This window comes from Haliotis rufescens, unplaced genomic scaffold (genome assembly GCF_023055435.1).
Source record: "Haliotis rufescens isolate VD_foot unplaced genomic scaffold, xgHalRufe1.0.p SCAF_5, whole genome shotgun sequence".
Classification (NCBI taxonomy): domain Eukaryota; kingdom Metazoa; phylum Mollusca; class Gastropoda; order Lepetellida; family Haliotidae; genus Haliotis; species Haliotis rufescens.
This window is the reverse complement of record NW_025964223.1, coordinates 20,981,284-21,001,896: the sequence shown is the minus strand read 5'-3', so window position 1 is coordinate 21,001,896 and position 20,613 is coordinate 20,981,284. Positions and strand designations below refer to the sequence as shown.

Genomic DNA, 20,613 nt, shown 5'->3' with positions numbered 1-20,613 from the left:
GGGCGACCTCCTTTTATCTGCAGTAATGACATTAAATCCACTATGATATTCATATGCTATTCATATTCATCAATGTAAAGTTTTGATGAATATGTTATCCTTGTTGAATAAAAAATGAGAAAACAAGACTTGTTTTGTTATATACGGTAACCTGTTAGAATCACAAAGCCTGTTTTGACAGCATAGCCGCGAGAGCCACATTATACAATCACATAACCATTGCCGCGAGAGCCACATCAATTTGGGCTATCTATTTTCGAAATGTGGCTTTGCCGGCCTGTAACCGGTGTACGTATGAAACATTATCATCATATAGTTCCCGGTCACTCGACTATGACACATTCGCTTACTCCCCGTGGGGACCCGGGGAGGGTAAACAAGAATGTGTCCTCAGCACCCCATTGCTAGTCGGAAAAGGCGACCGAAGCGGGCAACCCGTTTGCCGTGGGTTGCGTCCCTGTGTCGGCGGAGGACGTGAGTCTGGTGGTTGAGGGCACTGGTTCAAGGAATTTTGCCCAATACACCACTTCGACCCTTACTTCGCCTAGACGTGTGGTAGGATGGGCCCGGTCCTATCAATCTGCTGGTCATGCCGAGCCCTGTGTGTTATCTTTATCAGCACAGATTTGACCCAATTTAGTTTTCATTTGGCAAATTTTACTTCTGCTTAAATTGTATTCAAACCAAATATGTATGTTTATATGTTGATTTATTTGCAATTTTGCCTAGAGTCGTAAAGCCCAGGGCCAATCTGGTGGTAAATTATTTCTAATGTTTCTGCTTGAGTATACTCTCTTGGTATCCTTGGTGCCGCCTGTTGGAGGCCCAGAGACATTTGGCATCGTCCTTGTTGATGCTCCATGGTGGGTGGGGAGCCAGGAGGGTGAAACACAACTATACTACCATGGTTACTCAAAACCCAAAAAACAAAAACGTTATGAGGAAGATATGATAACCAGACTCTGTTACTGGAAGCGACACCTGGCCTCGATTCATCGATGTACTCTCTCTCTCTCTCTCTCTCTCTCTCTCTCTCTCTCTCTCTCTCTCTCTCTCTCTCAAGCAAGCAAGCAAGCAAGCAAGCAAGCAAGCAAGCAAGCAAGCAATTGGTTATCGTTTGGTAAAATTTTATTTTACGATATATCCAGTTACTTATAATTGCCAACTATTTGCACATTGGTTTTATCCTCCACATTTAATGTCTTTTCAGCAGGTTTTATGTCACCCACAGAAATCTCTTATCCTGGAGTATATTTGACAAATCCTGTTTGTATCTGCTGTAAAAATTGTCCAGCAGAACACGTGTCTTTTCAAGCATAGGACCCTGTCTTATCTTCTTCTGAGATACATGCTGATGAGGCACATTGGCGATGAAACTCAACCAATCTTCAGTATAATCTGAAATACAGTGTAACGTGGTATGATTTATGATGCAGGAGGAATATGTGCACAGGTAATGGTGCTAAGTCTCAAACATAAAACAGGAATGCGTTATACCTCCTTTCCTGGAGCTTACCATCACTCGCTCTGTGTTAATAGTGGGAAAGAATATTTATGGAAACGTAAAGAAAAAGACTCACTCAGTTTCAAATAGTTGTACACTTTTCTTAACTGAGATTTTGGATCTTCATCGTGGTCCTCTGTTCGCAAAATAAGGAATTGGTTTCTGGGAAAAACTTTCAGCCATTCTCGCATGTACACTGAATAGCACCCTAAGAAGATCCGAGTCTGTGAAAGAAGAATAGCCATTGTAATATGCGATAACATTTCGTCAGTTCTGTGAATGTACTTCAGACTTATGTAATAACTTTTTCTACCCGAAGTGTTCGTGCTATCTCCAGGCTGTACAGACAATGTTCCACCGTGTGGTTCTTCATGCATGTCTCCTCGGTCTGGATATCTCTTCTCACAGCTTCGTGAAAAGCCACAGCTGATCTTCCGCCCCGCATTGTGTAATCAGAATATAACCTGCAATCATATCACATGGCATAATTCACTTGGATACGATTTTCAAGCTCTGTGAACACTTTGATATATCGGGGTATTTGAACAGAGATTTTGTAAGATTGCACTTAAATAAGCAACAAAGCATTTTCATAATCATGGCATTGTTCTTTATCATTATCAAACAGAGATGAACCAGGAGGCATGAGTAATACGTTCAGTAATTGTAGACTTAAACGAAAACAAAAGTTTCTACAAACTTCCGTGTTCATAAGTGAAGGACATGTTCAAATATTTCAGTGAAGAAGTATTATTTTTTTATTTTTTTGCCCATTGTCAATATTTTTAAAGAGTAATGTAAACGTAGTGTCGTGATTTCCCTTGACTAAAATATCAAGTTTATTTGGTCATAAGATGTTCATATGCGTATTTTAAAGTGTGACCTTGACCTTCAAAATTATCAACTCAAAGACCAGAAATACCCGGGTTGATATCGATTTGAATGCTCTTATAAGTACTGTGAGCATGTGATAGACACAATTAGATATTCAAATAATTTCACTCACCCTGCCAATGCGACCATTTTCCCCAAACTCATTTATCTCTCTTCTGACTGTTACAAAAGTAACCAAGATTTTGCGCACACACAACATACATACAGTGTGTAGATACCTTTCAGTTGGATTTCTGAAGATGAGAATGAACTTCGGATCTGTATACACGTGTCTCATAAGATGGGGTGTCATAACCACTGGTTTCTCTGAACCTACATTTTGTGGTATTTTTGGCCATCCTCGGAAATCGCTAAAATCTGATGGAGTTGCGTCACCTGGACGAATAAAGATAACAATAAAGGAACATAATGCTATTATTTAACAGCAAGTTTGTCTCATTGCATTTTAATGTATTTAACATTAACAATCAAAATACAATTGTAGTACAAGTCATACGTAAAAGAAAATCGATTGAAGGTGGGAGTAGATTAAGTCAAATAATATAATTTTATTCAAATCGTTATTTCTGTAAAGGACGAGGCAGTGGGATCCTCTGCTTAGGTAAATTATTCTTCTTTTGCGTCCCCTGTGACCTATCGTGAGATGGTTGGGATTTTCAATTTGTCCAATGATTAATGAAAAATAGTCAAGTATACTTACCTGTAATCATATTGTGATAGCCTGTTTCTGTAGTTGTCTGTTCTATCTTTTGCGCAGCGTCAGCAAACATATGTTGAAAGCAGCTGAAGTTGCAGGGTGTCCTCTCTTTCATGGACCATTCATAACCTGTGGAAATGTCAGCGATTTGAAATATCAATGATTTATTCTATTTTTCACATCAAATCAATGTTGTATTTCCCATCGTGTCAACAACTACTACTGATATTCATTGGTTTATTCCTGCTTTCTGCTGTCTATACAAATCAGACTGATAACGTTATTACATTCCGAGTGACGCGATACTTTCTCTCATACCTGAGAATCATGGCCTTCATGAAAACTATTATAGCACATAATTGCGATGGACCAGACTGTTTCATGTATTATACATACGGCCCATACAGAAACTATACGAAAATCAAATTTATTAGAATTTGGATTCAAACACGAAACAATGTTCCCAGATCATGTAATTCGTAGACAAGCAACGGACATATGTGCAACTGAAAAATCTTGCTTTAAGTCACTGAAGTCGGTGTAAAATTACTGTTTACCGAAAACTGTAATGCAGGTCCAGCATTATCACACGGTGCATATGAGTACAAAAACAGCTCACAAAATTCGTCAACGCATAAGACGTCTAAAAATAGACAGCAGCATGTTATGCGGAACAGAGATGAGGGTCATTGGTCACTGGCATGCCAAGTATTATTTGCATATCGCCACCCATACTTTTCACACGTGTTTCTAATCTCCAAGCTCAACTAAGAAGGGAGCGGGCGGACTAAATAAAATGTAAAATTTAAAAAAATGTTTTTTAATGATAATAAAAAAATGTCATAATATAGTGTTAAGTTTAAAACAATTGGCTCTAGTCTATAAATTAATTAATGACTTAGACAGAGTAGCTTTGCTTCGGAAACGATTTTTTTCCACAGAGGCAGGAGAAACTGGGATACGAAAACTTCATATTATTTCACAGAATTGAGATGGGGATCTCGGATAAAACACGGACAGCCTTACATACTTCGAAACGATGTTCAGATAAGAAATTGTTCACACTAATTCTGTCATGCGCGTGAACATTGACTTCAGCAATATTTTCATCACGATTATTCAAGTTGCTCTCTACACGGATCTCTTGCAACTACTTCGGTATGTACACATTTTCTGTTCTTGGAGCTCAAGGCAAAAGTGCATTCTCAATCAATGACGAGCATCTGCCATAATGTCAGTGTCTCGACAATCTTCCTGGTCAATTGACTTCAACAATTTAATACAGAAACGGCGTCATCACAGAGAGTCCTTCTCTGGAATATATACTTTGTCAACCATGCGCAGGCAATCGTGGTTAGGGAATGTTGTCCCTCCGAGATGCAGAAATTCGTTGATTCGAAAACAGTGCCACAAATACTTCTGGACTGAGTTGAATAGACGAAGTGTTTGGAGAGATCCCAGATACTTGGAATTGAAGAAAGGGATATTAAACGTAGCAGCAGATGAAGTGTTGGTGTGGACAAAACAGGACGTGATGCCAGATTGCGTTTTTAAACTTGTGCGCGAAGGTACCCAAATCCACCAAACAAACAATACATGGGACACATGTAGACTTGGGCCCACTTGCACAAAGCGATCTTAGTGCTAAGACTATTGTAAGCCTATGTTAAAGTATGAGAGTTACGATCATCTTAGCGCTAAGATCGGTTTGTGCAAGTGGTCCCTGATGCTCAAACTGAGGTTTGTGGAATATGTTTGTTGGATTTTTCGTTGATCCTAAGCACAATAAATTTAGATAGGCCTAATGAAGGTCAAATCATCTAGTTTTATTTCGTTACTTAATTATCAGTTAGTTATGTGCATCTTGAAGCCAATTGGTTACACACGTTTTATTAACTGTGATCAATTCAGTTCCCATCCATGCAATGTGACTTTACAATGTTGGCCTCATGGGTCCTGGTTCAGGTCGCAAGTGTGTTCGTTAATTGACAAAGGGTAGTCTAACATTTTGTCTCAGAAATAATCTTCAAAAATACATATATACACAAAAGAAAACTATAATCTAAATGGAATCCAGGAAATGTTTAATTTCCTAGAGCTGAGGCAATCTAGGCATGGGTTGGGCGCCTTTGTATTCTCTAGGTTGTGGAGGACAGACTAGAAAAGGAGTTATATGTGCAATAAATGAGGGAGCAATACATTGTGAGAACATGGTCATAAATATTTGTGTATCTCCGACATATTTATGCAGGGTGATTTAAAAATGGCTTAGGGTTTGTTCTTTTGCACTTTCGTTTTGAAATTAAGTTTACACTTCAATTCATACTGAGTGTTGTGGATCACGACATGCAAAATACGAATAAAGTATGCCAGTAAAACCAGTATACCAATATGTAACTCTTCATGTGAATTACTGCTCTATCTTGTGCAACGAACATAATGGAAATATTCTTTACTGATTATTCTTCCTCTGACATTTGTCTTTGGTGTAAAACCATGTTCTCTATGGTACATTATATTTCGAAATACGCTTGGATTAAACATGTACACACATAGTATGTACCTATTATATGTCCCCTTATTGATCATTTAAGGGCACCACTTTCAACTTTGTTTTATTTACTGCTACGAAGTATCACTTCTAACAGAGTATCCACTGTGCTCGTAGACCCGGAATATTTCGGGGTAGTATTGATCTCCAGCAACCCATGCTTGCCGTAAAAGGTGACCAACGGGATCCAACCACTGTGTGCATAATTCTTGTCCCATAACTACCTGGTATAAATACAGTGTGTGCACACGACCATATCAACATTTGAGTTGAGGAGGGAGCAAATAGACTTGGAATACTGTAACTACCCATTTGTAAGTGTGCTTAAAATCTTTTTCAGTCGTTCACTCATCCATACACAATTACAGTGGTATTAACGTAATGACATCATTAGTATAGATTCATTACCATATCTTCTGCGGCACCAGTAAAAACATTCCTTCTTTCCGCGACAATCATTGCATTCGAGCACGTCTTCATGGGCCCTTATGCGGTAGGCGAGGTCGGTGGTCCCCGACTTGCACACACCCAGAAGATGGAAGTAAGGCACACACTTGAGGCGTAACTTCCCGTCTTCTTTTGCGAACCAGCAGGGGTTCTTAAAGTCTGGCAGATATTGGGGTCTTTCCTGTGATATAAGACTCAGTATTAAAAAACAGCACTTCATTTATGTTTTGTAACACAAAAGGCGGTATCCTCTTCGTTGACTCACAGCACATTACACTGTGAACATTGAAAACCCAGTAACATTGCAAATCTGAAACATACACTTCTTCGGCCTATCAACAAGATTTTCTTCTAAATCACCAACTGCTCTTTATTTCGACTATTAAATGTTATCTATCAAAAGGGCTTGGAGTGATAACATAACTTCTAATTTCTAACCACGCTACCAATGATTTGACAACCGCCATTAAATGTCCTTTATATAGCCGGTAGAGAAATACATCTCTTCAATTAACGTTCAATGTGTGTGCCAAAAGTTTCTTGATTTTGAGACATTGTCCGGAAAGAAACATTACTTAGCTCTTAAATAAGAATGCAACTGTTAATTGTGTGAGAAGACAGTATGAACTCAAGGTAATACTCTTAAGAATATTGTATGGTAAAATACATTCGTGTAAAATGTATATATCAAAGATTTTGATAATATAATTTCTATGGGTATTATATTTAACCCTTGATAGTCACGATATGGCTGAAATATTGCCGATGTGACTTAAAACTTAACTCACTCACTCACTCACGCACTAATTTCTATGGTGACATTGCCAATAATGGCGAAAGTGGACAATGTGGTGTACAAAACAACTCATAATTCTTAACATCGACACGTTTCCTCATGTGATTGCAGTAACGAAGCAAACCCTTTACATGCCATACAGAACAGATCTTCTGCCTCAATTGGTCCTGCTCCCACACACTGAATGCCAAGTTTCACTGACGTGTCGTCTACTCTGTTTGATTCTGGTACATATCCATGTGAAAACGGGTGCTTGCTGATTTCATTATATTCGCTTGGAATGCCATGCCGAGTCACAAGCCACAGTGAAACACAAAGAACCATTATGACTAACATCCATAACTTGAACTTCATCGTGACTTGCTGGAAAGAGTGAGTGAGTGAGTGAGTGAGTGAGTGAGTGAGTGAGTTGGGGTTTAACGCCACATTTAACAGTATTCCAGTTATATCACGGCGTGTCAGCTTAATGTGGGAGGAAAGCCCGAAGTGATGCAGGTCTCAGACGTTTGCCACTTCGGTGAAACCCACGAGCACGGGTATGGTGCTGACAAACCTAGAAACATAATCGGGATGAACCGGGATTCGAACCCACAATCATAGGTTTCAGGCGTGCCCAAGGATCGCGTCAATCGCGGCACCTTAGACGACTGGGCCACCCGTGCCCCGCTGGAAAGAGATACATGTACATATCCAACGGAAAACAAATACTTGCTGATTTCATTATATTCGCTGAGAATGCCATTCGAGTCACTTGCCACAGTGAAAGGCAGAGACCCAGCATCAATAACCTCCATCGTTTGAACTTCATAATTACCTGCTTGAAAGAGATACATGTTCGTATGTGATATTTGAGGTAATATGAGTAATACATTGTAATGTTCTTGCATGGAATTGGATGGAGCTGAAGATCAAGTCACTCAATATTAATTAGGCATCTAAACACCTTGTGTGCACGATAATTGTATTTGTGAAAATTGATCTAACTTTCATGAATCATCTCAAGGGCACTGCCTCGATTGCATCAACTTTTGTATAACCTCCTCCTCAAGTCAAGGTTACTATCGGACACATTATGAAACATCGCGGTTTTTCAGGAGGGAATTTTGGGTTAATTCATGAAAGATCACATCATTTCCAAACTGAGGTCAATGTCAGCACGTGTGAAACAGACATACTAAAAAGCCTAGGTGCACAAAATCTTGAGCATTTACAACTTGAATTTGACGATACATGAACCAAAAGGGATGCCATTTAACAGGGAATGCTTTAAAACTTCACTTTAGGATAGTAGATGTAGAGGCATAACATTATGGTGTACTGCATTAGACAATGGCATCTGTCACCTGTCTTGGTATAGTCCAAATTGTTCATGGTTTATGAAAATGATGGTATATGCCTCCATTTTGCTTCTAGGTTTGTCAGCACCATACCCGTGCTCGTGGGTTTCACAAAAGTGCTAAACGTCTGAGATAGGTTTCCTCCCTCATGAAGCTGCCACGTCGTGATATAATTGGAGTACTGTAACCCAGTTCAAAGCGACGTTATAATAGACAACTCACTCACTCGGGATTCTGATAGAGGAGCTTGGAGGCATTCTGAAAAAGATGGGTTGGGACCGCTCCTGTTATATTTCTATAAATGATCTTGCCCTTCCAAGACAAAACATGCATGATTTAAATGTAGGTTTCAGGAACATAACGTGTATACGGTTCAATATATTTTTTTTCATAAATGTTTGCATATTATTCAGGCATTATGGCCTCTTTCTATTCAAGAATTTAAAACTCTTAGTTTTTTGCTTTTCCCGGGAAGACTGAGTTTGTTTGATTTCAAGAGAATGCTCTTAAAACCTTTTGCATTACTGGGAGGATTTGCACAAAAATCAACCTTTGTGCTTTGAGTTAATACATCATCAAAATAAGATTCCTATCACTAACTGGGTAATTTGTACCAATTCACTTCACCCTCACCTTCACCTTCTCCTTCACCTATTGAGATGGCCCCTTACACGAAGATCGAGGTCCAAAATAGCGGCTATGCTATGGATAGCTTCATATGCTGTGCTTGCTTTTCTGTAAAGTGTTTCAGAATCTGGAAACATTGGATACAAGTCGCAACCCATGATGACACCAGTCACTGAGTGATCATGAATCATCGGATCACCACACAAACAACATTTGATCACGGTCTGATATGTTTAAAAAAAATCAAAATGGAATGTCAGGACATGTGATAGGCAAACCAGGTACGAACACCCCAAGAAGAGCTTCTGATGGTAAAGCCAGTAGTGAGGGCTTAGCGGTTTTGAGATCGATTCGATGCCTGGTCGTCTCAGGTTGTCCATACTTTAACGAGCCTATCCTGTCCAGTAAGTTGTGTATTCTGGGGTGGATTGCAGTGCCATAAGTGCAGTGTTTATGAGTATCAAACCTGGTGTTGCTTAAATCCCGTGTGGATGTCAATGTAGGTTATTAGGAGCTACGGTCCAAGGACGCATTCCTTTCAAACTTAGATAACCTATCACTGTCATCTGAGTTGCATACTAGCAATGGCAAAGGTGGCACGGAACGGCAATAGGTAGGTAGCTGCTAAATGGTATATTGGGAACCCCAAAGCCAGTTACAACAAGTTAAATAACATATTTGTACTGATTTTATTAGCTAGATAAGAATTTCCCCAAGTAAAGTATATAAATACAAAATAATGACCCCCTCAATCCCTGAATTTGGAAGTGGTTAAACTTGACCTCTTTCCAAGGAATTTGTCATTAAACAGTCAGTGGCTTCCAAAATAATTGTCACAGTCACCGTGGTTTTTAAAATATTGCAACAAAAAAGAACCAGAACACAATCCAGAACTGCTGCTCAACATTAACATGTTGATTTACTGGTAAGATACCAGCTGGTCGAACATTATTGCCATTGGAACCAGCCTGAAGACGAGTCGTCATAGTATAACATGAAGGATTGTGGCCTGCCAGTTTCATGATTTCATGGCATTCGACGCCAGCATGTGCATGAAATGTGACTGCTTTGGCTCTGACACGGTGGTTCGTGTATCTTTTGCTTTATTGTGCGTGTTCTGAAACCGATTGCATCATTTCGGGCACTATTTTTTTTTATAGGTGCATTGTGCCTTCGAATCTGAGACTATTTACACCGGTGTTGAGGGTGACGAAATGGCGACTGTCGGCACCAGAAGACGTCATTGTCTCGGTCCGGGTGACACTTCAAAAAGTTTCTTTCTAAGTTTAGTTGTGAAAAATAGAAGCTTAAAAGCTTCCAACTTCTTACTTCCGTACACCGTTTCGGAAAGATTGAATGCTCTACGCTCTACATCGCGTCTCACTTCCCACTTCGGTAACATGTTTTAGGAGATAGAAACCTTAAAATCTCGAATGTTCTGCCAATTTTCAACTCTATATTTCATAAATTGCAAAATCTAAAACTACGGAGGCGTTTGTCCTTTAAACTTGGTGCGTGGGTGAGTGAGTATGGTTTTATGCCTCTTTTATCAAAATTCCCGCACTATCACGGCGGGGGATTCCCCGAAATGAGCTTCACACAATGGATCCATGTGGGGAATTGAACCCGGGTCTTGTGTGTGACGAGCGAATGCTTTAACCACTTGACTCCCCCACCGCCCCTCTTTCTAAAATGAGAAACATGGGGGTTTACGGCCTACATTCTTGTTTACGAAGGGCAATTGCTCTCAACTGGTTCTATTGGTAGTACGCGTGGTTAGCTTACCGCTTTTTGCCAACTCATTACACTAATCTGATGATTGACACATTTCATTTATGCGTGCGCAGTGCCTGCCGGGGGTTGATCACGTGCCATTACTTGTTTTAGTGAAGGTGTACTTGAGGCAAGTATCAAATTGTTCATACTTAAAAATGATCAGGAGCGTTTCAGGTATTTTGGAAGAAGGGTGGGTTGGCTTGAGAGGGGGTTGACAAAAAAGGAAGATACGAACCCATGTTCCCAAGTGTATACTGAACATTTAAAAAAATATAATATGCCTTTTCATTAAACTTAAGCAAGATAGGTTGTATCAACAAGTTTAAGCCAAATGTACTGTTTGATCATTTGATCATAATCCATGTCAAGTAGGCTACATATATATATATATATATATATATATATATATATATATATATATATATATATATATATATATATATATATATATATGTGTGTGTGAAACTTAAATACTTTGGAAGTTATGAACCGTGAACTAAATCAGTCTGTTTATCCACTCCATTAACAAATTTAACCTTTTTTTCAAAACAAATGGAGGTAAAAACATATTTCTTGGTGAGAATCTTAATTAAAGACGACATATGTTTCAGGGGTATGCCGTTTTACATACCGTTTTAGATACACCAAATATGAGAATAATAAAAAAATTCAAATTCATAATTCTGCAAAGAAAAACTGCCATAATCCCCAGCAGAAATGTGACCAAGTGCATTTAACCAACACTGTAATCAATGCTTACATGACAGTTCTTTCTTGTTTTATTTGAGTTAATTCCTTTTTGATGCTTTCTGCAAAACCTTATTTGTCAGGACAAAAATATACCGATCAACATACTACACCATATCACTCCCTGGTCACGAAACTATAAGATTTAATCAAACTATATTGATTTTTAAATACCTTATTATCTGTGATAATTCCTTTCAGCCACACATCTGGCTATCGGCGCGTTTGTATATATTGATTGTATCTACAGGAATGAATATATATGATCGTGGGACACCAGCTGAATAACTTTTTCACTTAATCCCTGCCGCTACTTACCTTACTCGAACGATTCCCTGATCTATTGGATAGAGAGCCCGCCTTGAGACCATTAAAAGATGGCACTCGTTTTTTCCTTGCCTGGCACTCAATATTAATTGGAAAGAACAAGAACTGGTCGCCTCGGATTCATTTTCTGTGTCTTAGTGGGGTATCCATGTTAAACTGTGGCATGTGTAATAAACGTGAAATTACGAATAATCTGTATAGCACACTTATGCTAATATCTAACATGTTCATGAAAACATGAACCATGATGCACCGTTTCTTAATGTAGCAAGAACAACCACTAGAACACTATGACATACCTTTTGAGGGAGAGAAAAGCCGGGTTTAACACGGGTAGTGTACCTGAAAACCAGTGTGTATATGATCCTGTAATACAGTTTTCAATTTAACAGTTTTAGTAAAAACCTGTGCTTAATTTAAAGTATGGATTTATATTAAAACTTGCCTGTCCGCACGCATAAAATGTAACAACTGTCCTTTAACTTGATGTGCGTCTGCGTTGCTCCATAAATGTACGTTACTGCATGCTAGCTTGGTGACAGATGGTGAGAGATGGTGACAGATTGGGGCATATTAATCATCCCATAAAATTGTGTACTTGAGTTAGAAATTGGAAGCGGCGTATTGAGTTTTCAAGCTTCCATCTAAAACAAATAATTTCGAAACCGAGAAGTAGGATGCGTTTGAAAGATGAATTGTCAAGTGTTACCCGGACTGTCTCGGTAGCCAGTGTAGGCCTAGTCGCTTCTGTCAAGACAGTGTCGGGCCCTCGTGTAAGTAAATGCATTATAGGTTAAATGTACTTATTTCGAATATACGTAACAAAATGCCATGAATAAAGGGTTATGTTACATTTTTCCAATGTTTCCTTTTCACGTTTATTATCGTGTGTTGCAATGAGAGAGCATATCCGTATGAACGTTACCGCTTGTTTGCGAACACGTACCATTGTTAATAATGTATCGATTTGATCTCAAAATCGTCGTCGTCCCAAACATCCGTAAGCGCTCCGGTGGGAGATCGGCAGCCGTATATGTATGGATCGATATGAACTCTATCGGTGTATTCGTATGCAGAGGTTTTGTAGGAAAAGTCTTGATTTAATAGAGGTATCAATTATAAAATTTATACAACTTTTTTACCTATCAAATTCAATCATTAATCAATGCCGTGGTGGAAAGTCATAATATTAAAACTGCCACGAACATAAATTTCCTTCATGAGAAAGCTATTACTGAATCAGCTGGACAGTCATTTTCTCGGTTAAACATCAAAAGTTTTGATGACTATGGAGAACAATGACTTTATCAAGTGAATGTTCTTCATGGCCCAACTTCATAACATCAGACGAAAATAGACTCCAGTGAATGCGAAGTCAACGACATATACTTATTCGACTTTCAATTTCTACTTTGCGCTTGAGTGCGAAATAACACATCAGTTGGATTCCCACTACGAGAGAGGACTTTGCCATGAACAGTTCATTCACTACCTTGATCTTATTCTATCATGTCGGAATCGGAATAATTCCATGTAGTCACATCACTGTCACTGTTGACCTCTAACACTGATTGTTGCTTGGTAAGTTGGCATCTAAAGCGCCACGTTCCATGATGGGAAAAGTAAAACTATTGAGAATGAAGGGACCTGTGGTTTGGTAAAGGAGGGGCGGGTCAGAGGGAATAAGAGGAGAGTCACCAAAAATCTGACAGTCTTTAGGGGAGGGTCATAAAAACGAATACACATATATGGGGAGGGTTATGAAAAAAATGACATTGTTTAATAAAACATAAAGTGATTTTGCATTATGTCTTTTTCATGGGGGTCATGAACAAAATGTACAAGGACATGTGGAGGGTCATCGAAAAATATTACAAGCATTGGGGAGGATCATTATTTTCAGTACATTAGTGTTTAAAAACCTGTGACTGCAATCCCACCTCTTCCACCTCGTCCCCTTTCTGTAATAAATGGCAGGTGCCTAATTTCTCAAATCGCGTGTAGCAGCTTTGTAGAATTGTTTATATATGCAGTTGCCAGAGTTCGAATCAACATGACTGTGACACTACAAAATTGTAGTGTATTTGGACCCTCCTCATTTAAACCCTCCAGGATCCGCCTCTGCTAAATCACAGAGTACACCCGGGAAGATCCGGCTTAGAATAGATCTTCAGCAAACCGTGCTTGTCGTAAAAGGGGACTAGCGGGATCTTGTGGTGAGGCTCGCTGACTTGGTTGATGTCATCGTATCTCATTTGTGTAGAACGATGCTCATGATGTCAATTCCTGGATTGTCTTGTCCAGACTCGATTATTAACACACCGCCGTCATTTTGCAGAAATATTGCGTTAAACAACAAACAAAAAACAAACAAACAAACATACAATAAATCACATAGTAGTACAAACATTTTTCAGATACTGTTTGAAACATGCCAGTGGGTGTTTACTATTTTGGGGAAAATATTGTATTGTAATTTTATTCAGAAGAACAAAGAGTTTGCCGCTGTGTTTATGCAACTCATCAAAAGTTTTATTGTAAATAATAGTACCAAACTCCTTACAATATCTACTTTTCATGTACTTATAAACAACCTGCAGTCTAGCAGAGCACCATACCCGTTAACAGGGACATGTGTCACAAAGACGAATTAATATACTGATTCAATAATTCAATGTTGCCACATGGGGCTAAATCACACGATCCAAAAGCACTCAACAAATACGTGACAGATACTCTTAGAAAACCTGGACATCGCTATATAAGTGCAATAATCTTAGACGGGACGTTCAACCCAATTTCACCTCACCTCACCTTAGAGAACATAGACAATCTTGGTTTAGAGTTGTGTTCCGTAGCTTGTTAATGGTGGCGTTTTAGTTTATGAAAATTTGTATTTAATTGTTTGAAAGTTAGCACAACTATTGACAATTGTTAATTGTTGATTCCAAAATTGAAACGCGAAGGTTAACCCAGAAATCTGTATGTACAGAATTAGATTGTGAAATCAATAAATAACCACACAAAATCAATAAACAACCGACAAATTATATTGAAAAACACAGGATTAGATTTCCAATCAAAAAGCAATTACTTATACCCAGTAGTTCAGTAACGTCCATCATCCAAGTTCCATCGAAAACCTATACAAGCGACTTGATAGAGTTAAGCAATAATTGTATGAACCCGTTATTAAGGCCTTCAATATCAGCTTGATAACCGTGAACTAAATCAGTCTGTTTTCGTACACTATTCTATTTATCCACCCTTTATAACAAATTGAACTTATTTTTTCAAAAATAGTTTAGGTATATAAATTTCTTGGTGAGAATTGTAATTAAATTAATGTGTCAGGGGTATGCCGTTTTACATTTCACACAGATACTTTATAACAGATACACCAAATAAGAGAATAATAACATATTTCAAATTCATAATCAGATTCTGCAAAGAAGAACTGACATAATCCCCAGCGAAATGTGACCAAGTGCATTTAACAAACACTGTAATCAATGCTAACATGACAGTTCTTTCTTGTTTTTTACTGTAGCCAAGAAACCAAAGCAACACTAAACATCAATCTATAGAACCTCGGTATGACATACGTTTTAGGGAGAGAAAAGCCGGGTTAAATACAGGTAGTGTGCCTGCAAATATGGTCCTGAAATCAAGCAATCAATTTAACAGTTTTAATGAAAACCTGTGCTTTATTTAAAGTATTAAAACTTGCCTATCCTCACACATGAAATGTCCGTGAACAGGATGTGCGTCTGCGTTGCTCCATAAATGTACCTTACTGCATGATCGCTTGGTGAGAATTTTGGAGACGGATGATGTCATGACTTAAGAAACTTTCCGTCTCAATAAAGTTCACTTTAACTAATTGTTTAAATTTAAATTGTTTTGGTACGATTACGTCATCATGAATCTCGCATCATGGAACATGAACAAATAATACTTCAGTCTTTAAATAACAGCTTATTAATTGTATAAACCTAATCTAATGTTCATCTTTTTTGTCTTTTCCGTGACATGTTTTCATTGCCCAGTAGCAATGTGTTTTGGCAAAGTCACACAAAGTTATGCCAAAGCAACTCGATCAGTGAAACTTGGCGGGTCCCAGTGGCCCAGAATCCCTGTTGATTGGCATGCCAAGTGTCATTTGAATATGGCCATCCATATTTTTTGTATGTGTTTCTCCCCTCAAGCCTCAACTAACCAGAGAGCGGGCGGACGAAATAAAATATATTACATTTAAACAAATGTCTTTCAATAATAGTGTAAGTTATTTCATGACATTTAAAACAAAGTTTAAACAATTGGTACTAGAATCTAGCCTATGAATTAGTTTGTGATGTAGATCGATTCGCTTTGCTTCGGAAACGAATTTTTTAATAAAGAACTGAAGAAAGATAAAGTTGGCCTGCTTCTTTAATGACGGTGCAATGGTAGATCTAGTAGCATTTCTTTTATAAGTTCGGTGCGCAATTTTCCACAGCGGCAGCAAAATTGAGACACAAAAACTTTATATCATTTCAAGTCGGAATGGAGATAAAAATATTAAAATACGAACAGCCTCACATACTTCAAAAAGATCTTCAGATAAATATTTGTTCACATTAATTCTGGTATGTGCCTGAAAATGGATTTCAACATTATTTTCATCAAGCTTATTCAGGTCGCTGGTTACACAGATCATCCTCTCTTGTAAACTACTTCGGCATGAACACATGTTTTGTCTCGAAGCTCAAAACAACAATGTTTCTCTCAGATGCATTGTTTTCTCCATCCATGACGAGCAACTGTCATAATGTCAATGCCTCGACAATCTTCCTGGTCAGTTGAATTCAACAATGTAATACACACGGCCTCATTCACGGCGTCATGATAAGATTCCTTCCAAATACCCACCACGTGATCAGGGTTACGACCTTGGGATGAATTAATAAATTAATTTGCATTTTTAGAAAAGAAATGTTATCCTGAATACTATTAATAAAAAACATCCTGCACATGGTACTTTTTGATTGCACTGCGGATTTCTTTTATTACTTTCTAAAACTTTTTGTTTTCCCCCTTTCTGACCACCCGATCTTCTAGCAACCACGTCCCATGAACGCATCCGCTTACAACTGTCAGGAAATTTGCAAGTTAGCTAAACATTTTAATGTAACGCTTAATTTGAAGGAGAGTTGTTCGAGATGATCAGGGAGCCTTTGGTCATTTAGATTATGACATTGGTGACTTTATCGTGGAGGAAGTTTCAATTCAAGATGATGACATCCCGACCGTCAACTCGAATCGACAAGAAGGCGCCTCTCTTCGCACCCTTGCAAGTGCAACAGAAACTTTGACAAATTCAGTGCCGATTCTTGGGATTAGTGAATCAATGTCACAGCGAGATTTCATTGTGGAACAAGATGAAGCCGAATATGTATGTTCACACTTCTTTTGTCAACCATGCGTGACACAGCACAGGCAATTGCAGTTAGGTACTGGTGTGACTACCATGTTACATAAATTCGTCAACTCGAAAACAGTGCTTCCAATTTTTCAGGACTGATGTTTTGGGAGAGATCGTAGATACTCGGACTTGAAGAAACGGATATTAAACGTTGCAGCAGATGAAGGATCGGTGAGGACAAAACAGGAAAGGGATCCCGGATTGTATTTTAAAACTTGTGTGCAAAGTGTGTCCCAATACCCCGAACTTAAAATACATGGGACAAGTGTGGATCTAATGTTCAAACTCAGTTTTGTGTGTGAAAATTCTGTGAAAGGGAAGGAAATCCATAACTGAAGTTGTCTTGGAATATGTGTATTGGAGTTTTCGTTTATCGTAAGTACAATATTATCTGGATAGGCCTAATGTAAGTCAAAACATCAAGGATATTTCGTTACTTATTTATTAGTTGCTTATGTGCATTGTTATGTTGATACACGTAACATATTCATATATAACTGTAGAATCCAAATGACCAAAACTAAACAAATATCTGTAATTTTCGGACTGAACTGAAAGATTCTTGTCGTCAATTTCGTATTTATGTATCGTTACTGTTACATTAACCGAAACTGTTGTTCTGCTGCTGTTCTGCCGTAAAAATATACAAAACAATACACTTTGACCACAGATACATTGAATGTGTCACATGAACACATGCCCATGTGCTTTGCTATTTATAGCGCAACCGTAAATAGGCTCCGCCCACTCCGCCCATTGATGCAGACCTCAAACACGATCGATTCGATTTTTTATGACAAAACTACAGAGAATTTATTAAATTATATGTAGATATGGAGCCATTTGTGGTATCCAGGGTCTGTCATTCAAGTTTATTCGAAGTTTTACGGTCAATGGTGACCTTGATTGGGAAAAAGCTTCTCCCGACGCTCGGTTATGTTCACATTGTCAGTCATTGTTCGAAACTGAAACAGCACCACCTTTCGGGCTATCTATAGTCAGGGTGGGGCTTTTAACACTATATCTCAACTACATATCAAGACTGATGATGATAACAAATACAGTTTTGCATTCACATGTATAATATGCTAATGTTACGATACTCACGTTAGAATTCGAGCAGTTGACAGTTGGTTTGAAAAACCATTACGATACACATACTTGAATGTGTTAATATCTATGCTCATGCATGTCCCACTGTTATTTGATCAAATATTATCTTCATTGTTTTGTGCTATGCTTGAAACTGTTGGACAGAAGCAAGGTCCTGATTAGTTGCATTTAAGGCACTGGCAGTGCTGTGGAGTTTAGCCACAAGTTCATTCACCTCAATGGACGTGGACAGTTTCGTGAGTTGATACTTGACTACGCCCAGCCCTTTTTGTGCTACGTGAATCTCTGTTTCGACGGCAGTCAGCTCATCAGTAATTTTTCTAATGAAACTTCCACTACTTCCACTGGTTTACATTACAGAGGGATTTCAAATTGATAAATCATTTGTATTTTTGGCCCTGAAATTTTGTAAAAGCATCTGAAACAATTGAGATGCATCATTAGTTAATTTATTCGTAATTATTAGTTTTTATATAAGGTTTTATTTATTACCGAAATTTAAGTAATATTTATCATTTTCATCCGCATGTCTTCCATAAAACATTTTGAAAGCTTTTGCTAAAGGGCTTCAATGTTGCAACGCTGATCAACAATTTTGAGCAAGAGTCTCTTTAAAATATATCTTCAGAGAAAGATCATGCTCGATTGTACCTCATAAGTTGTGAAACGTAGACACCAAAGGCTGGATCTGCTTGTACATGGTCCACATAAGGAGAAAGCTGACTTTTGGAAGTCATCCCTTTTGGAGCCTTGTGGAGATTTATTTTGTCACTCTAAACTTTTATGCATTGATCTAAATATGAAACAGATGAGGCAGCTTCACTGGTCTCTTTTACTTTTAGCTCAGGTTGGTGAATCATAAGAAGAAAATTTAATATTGAACGATAGAAGATCATCGCTATATATCTAAAGCACTCGTAAGCTACACTTCATGACGAAGTTCTCTTTTTTTATTTTCCAAAGTTGTATGCATAAAGAAAAAGATCACCAAGGAGGGACGCACAATCTTTGCCCTTGATCGTGAGGGTGCATACTTCATGTCCAAAAGTATTATCTCCAAATCTAACAGATATGTTATCTATGAGAAGGTCTATCTTTATTTTCGAAATTGTTTTCGCAGGAAATTTCAGATGACATCCGCTGTCATTTTTTGTCAATTTGTCCTAAACCTCTGAAGATAGATATGTAACTGTACCTTAAGTCACCACATTTAGTGATAAATTCCGCATGGAAATGTTATGTGTGTGTAAAGAAAGCCCTTCTTTGATCGTATTAAGGATTATGGTTATTCTTTGAGACAGAGTTGAGTTGTATATTTGCTATTCCCAGTAATATCTCTCGCTTTGTGCGGATTTTTATTGATCTTTGTAATCCAGTACTATGATGAATTGTCATGTCCAACTAACGAATTGGACATAAAGGGGCCTACATACTGTTCTATTCCTCGGAATATGACATAAGCTTACGAACAAGGAGGACATTACGTACATAATATGTTTGTGGTTTTAGTGTGGAAGATATGTTTGACGAATATTTTAAATAACTGATTTCGGGTACATAAGCTTGGAAATGTAAGTGATTCCAAGGAACGTTCACCATAGAGGAGAGGTGAGGTGAGGTGAGGTGAGGTGAGGTGAGGTTTAACGTCGTGTTCAAGATTGTGGGACTTCGATTTAGCGACGTGCATGTACGCGCGTGCATGCGTACGTCTGTTTGTGTTTGTGTGTGTGTTTGGTACTCTGGACTAATGCCGATAATATCGTGCTTGAGATCGATGAGAAACCATGCCGCACTTTAACGCGAATACCTCTCAGATACAGTACACTGACTCCGAGCCGACCTGTTCTTGTGTTAGCCCCTTAACGCCAAGCTAACAACAAGTACCATCTCTCATGACAAATATCGCCACAATCCAGAAGTCAACTTCTTGTTAATAAGAATGTATGTGAAGAAAAGTATGAACCAGAATATCAAGCGATGTCGAGCTTCGTTGTCGAGTTTGATTGCACGCCATCAGCACCATCGCTCATGGTAACCACCAGATCTTTAATCAACTCTTGAGACAAGCATAAAAGTCCCTACAAGTTCATCATCATTGTATGTGACATCCGCAGGACAATACAAAAACCTTCATGTTGGTTTAATGTTGTACAGTCTAAAAAAGGTCACTCTCTCCATACATACATATTCTTTGCGGTGACTCATCAGTACTTGTTCTATGTACATTGAAAAAATTAACAATAATTTTTATTGTTTTAATTAATGTCCTTGCACATCACAATTAATAACAAAACACAAAACGGTGTCGAATAGCGAATTTCTGTACAATCATT

The 20,613-nt window shown here is 38.3% G+C and overlaps 1 protein-coding gene across 2 annotated transcripts in view; it reads right to left on the bottom strand.

The window, feature by feature from the left end:
• Positions 1 to 1,126: 1,126 nt before the first annotated feature.
• Positions 1,127 to 20,613, bottom strand: part of LOC124122990 (carbohydrate sulfotransferase 15-like) — a 50,378-nt gene continuing 30,891 nt past the window's right edge. Inside the window, exons 2-9 of one of the 2 annotated variants that reach the window (XM_046486215.2) lie at positions 12,003 to 12,045; positions 7,025 to 7,252; positions 6,055 to 6,274; positions 3,099 to 3,224; positions 2,617 to 2,773; positions 1,818 to 1,968; positions 1,581 to 1,728; positions 1,127 to 1,398 (exon numbers count right to left, since the gene is read on the bottom strand). In XM_046486215.2, coding sequence (XP_046342171.2) covers positions 1,217 to 1,398; positions 1,581 to 1,728; positions 1,818 to 1,968; positions 2,617 to 2,773; positions 3,099 to 3,224; positions 6,055 to 6,274; positions 7,025 to 7,252; positions 12,003 to 12,045 — 1,255 coding nt within the window. In that variant the 3' untranslated portion in view covers positions 1,127 to 1,216. Of the gene's footprint in view, positions 1,399 to 1,580; positions 1,729 to 1,817; positions 1,969 to 2,616; positions 2,774 to 3,098; positions 3,225 to 6,054; positions 6,275 to 7,024; positions 7,253 to 8,859; positions 9,443 to 12,002; positions 12,046 to 20,613 lie in introns of those variants that run through there. The other variant, XM_046486214.2, reaches the window with a different exon arrangement.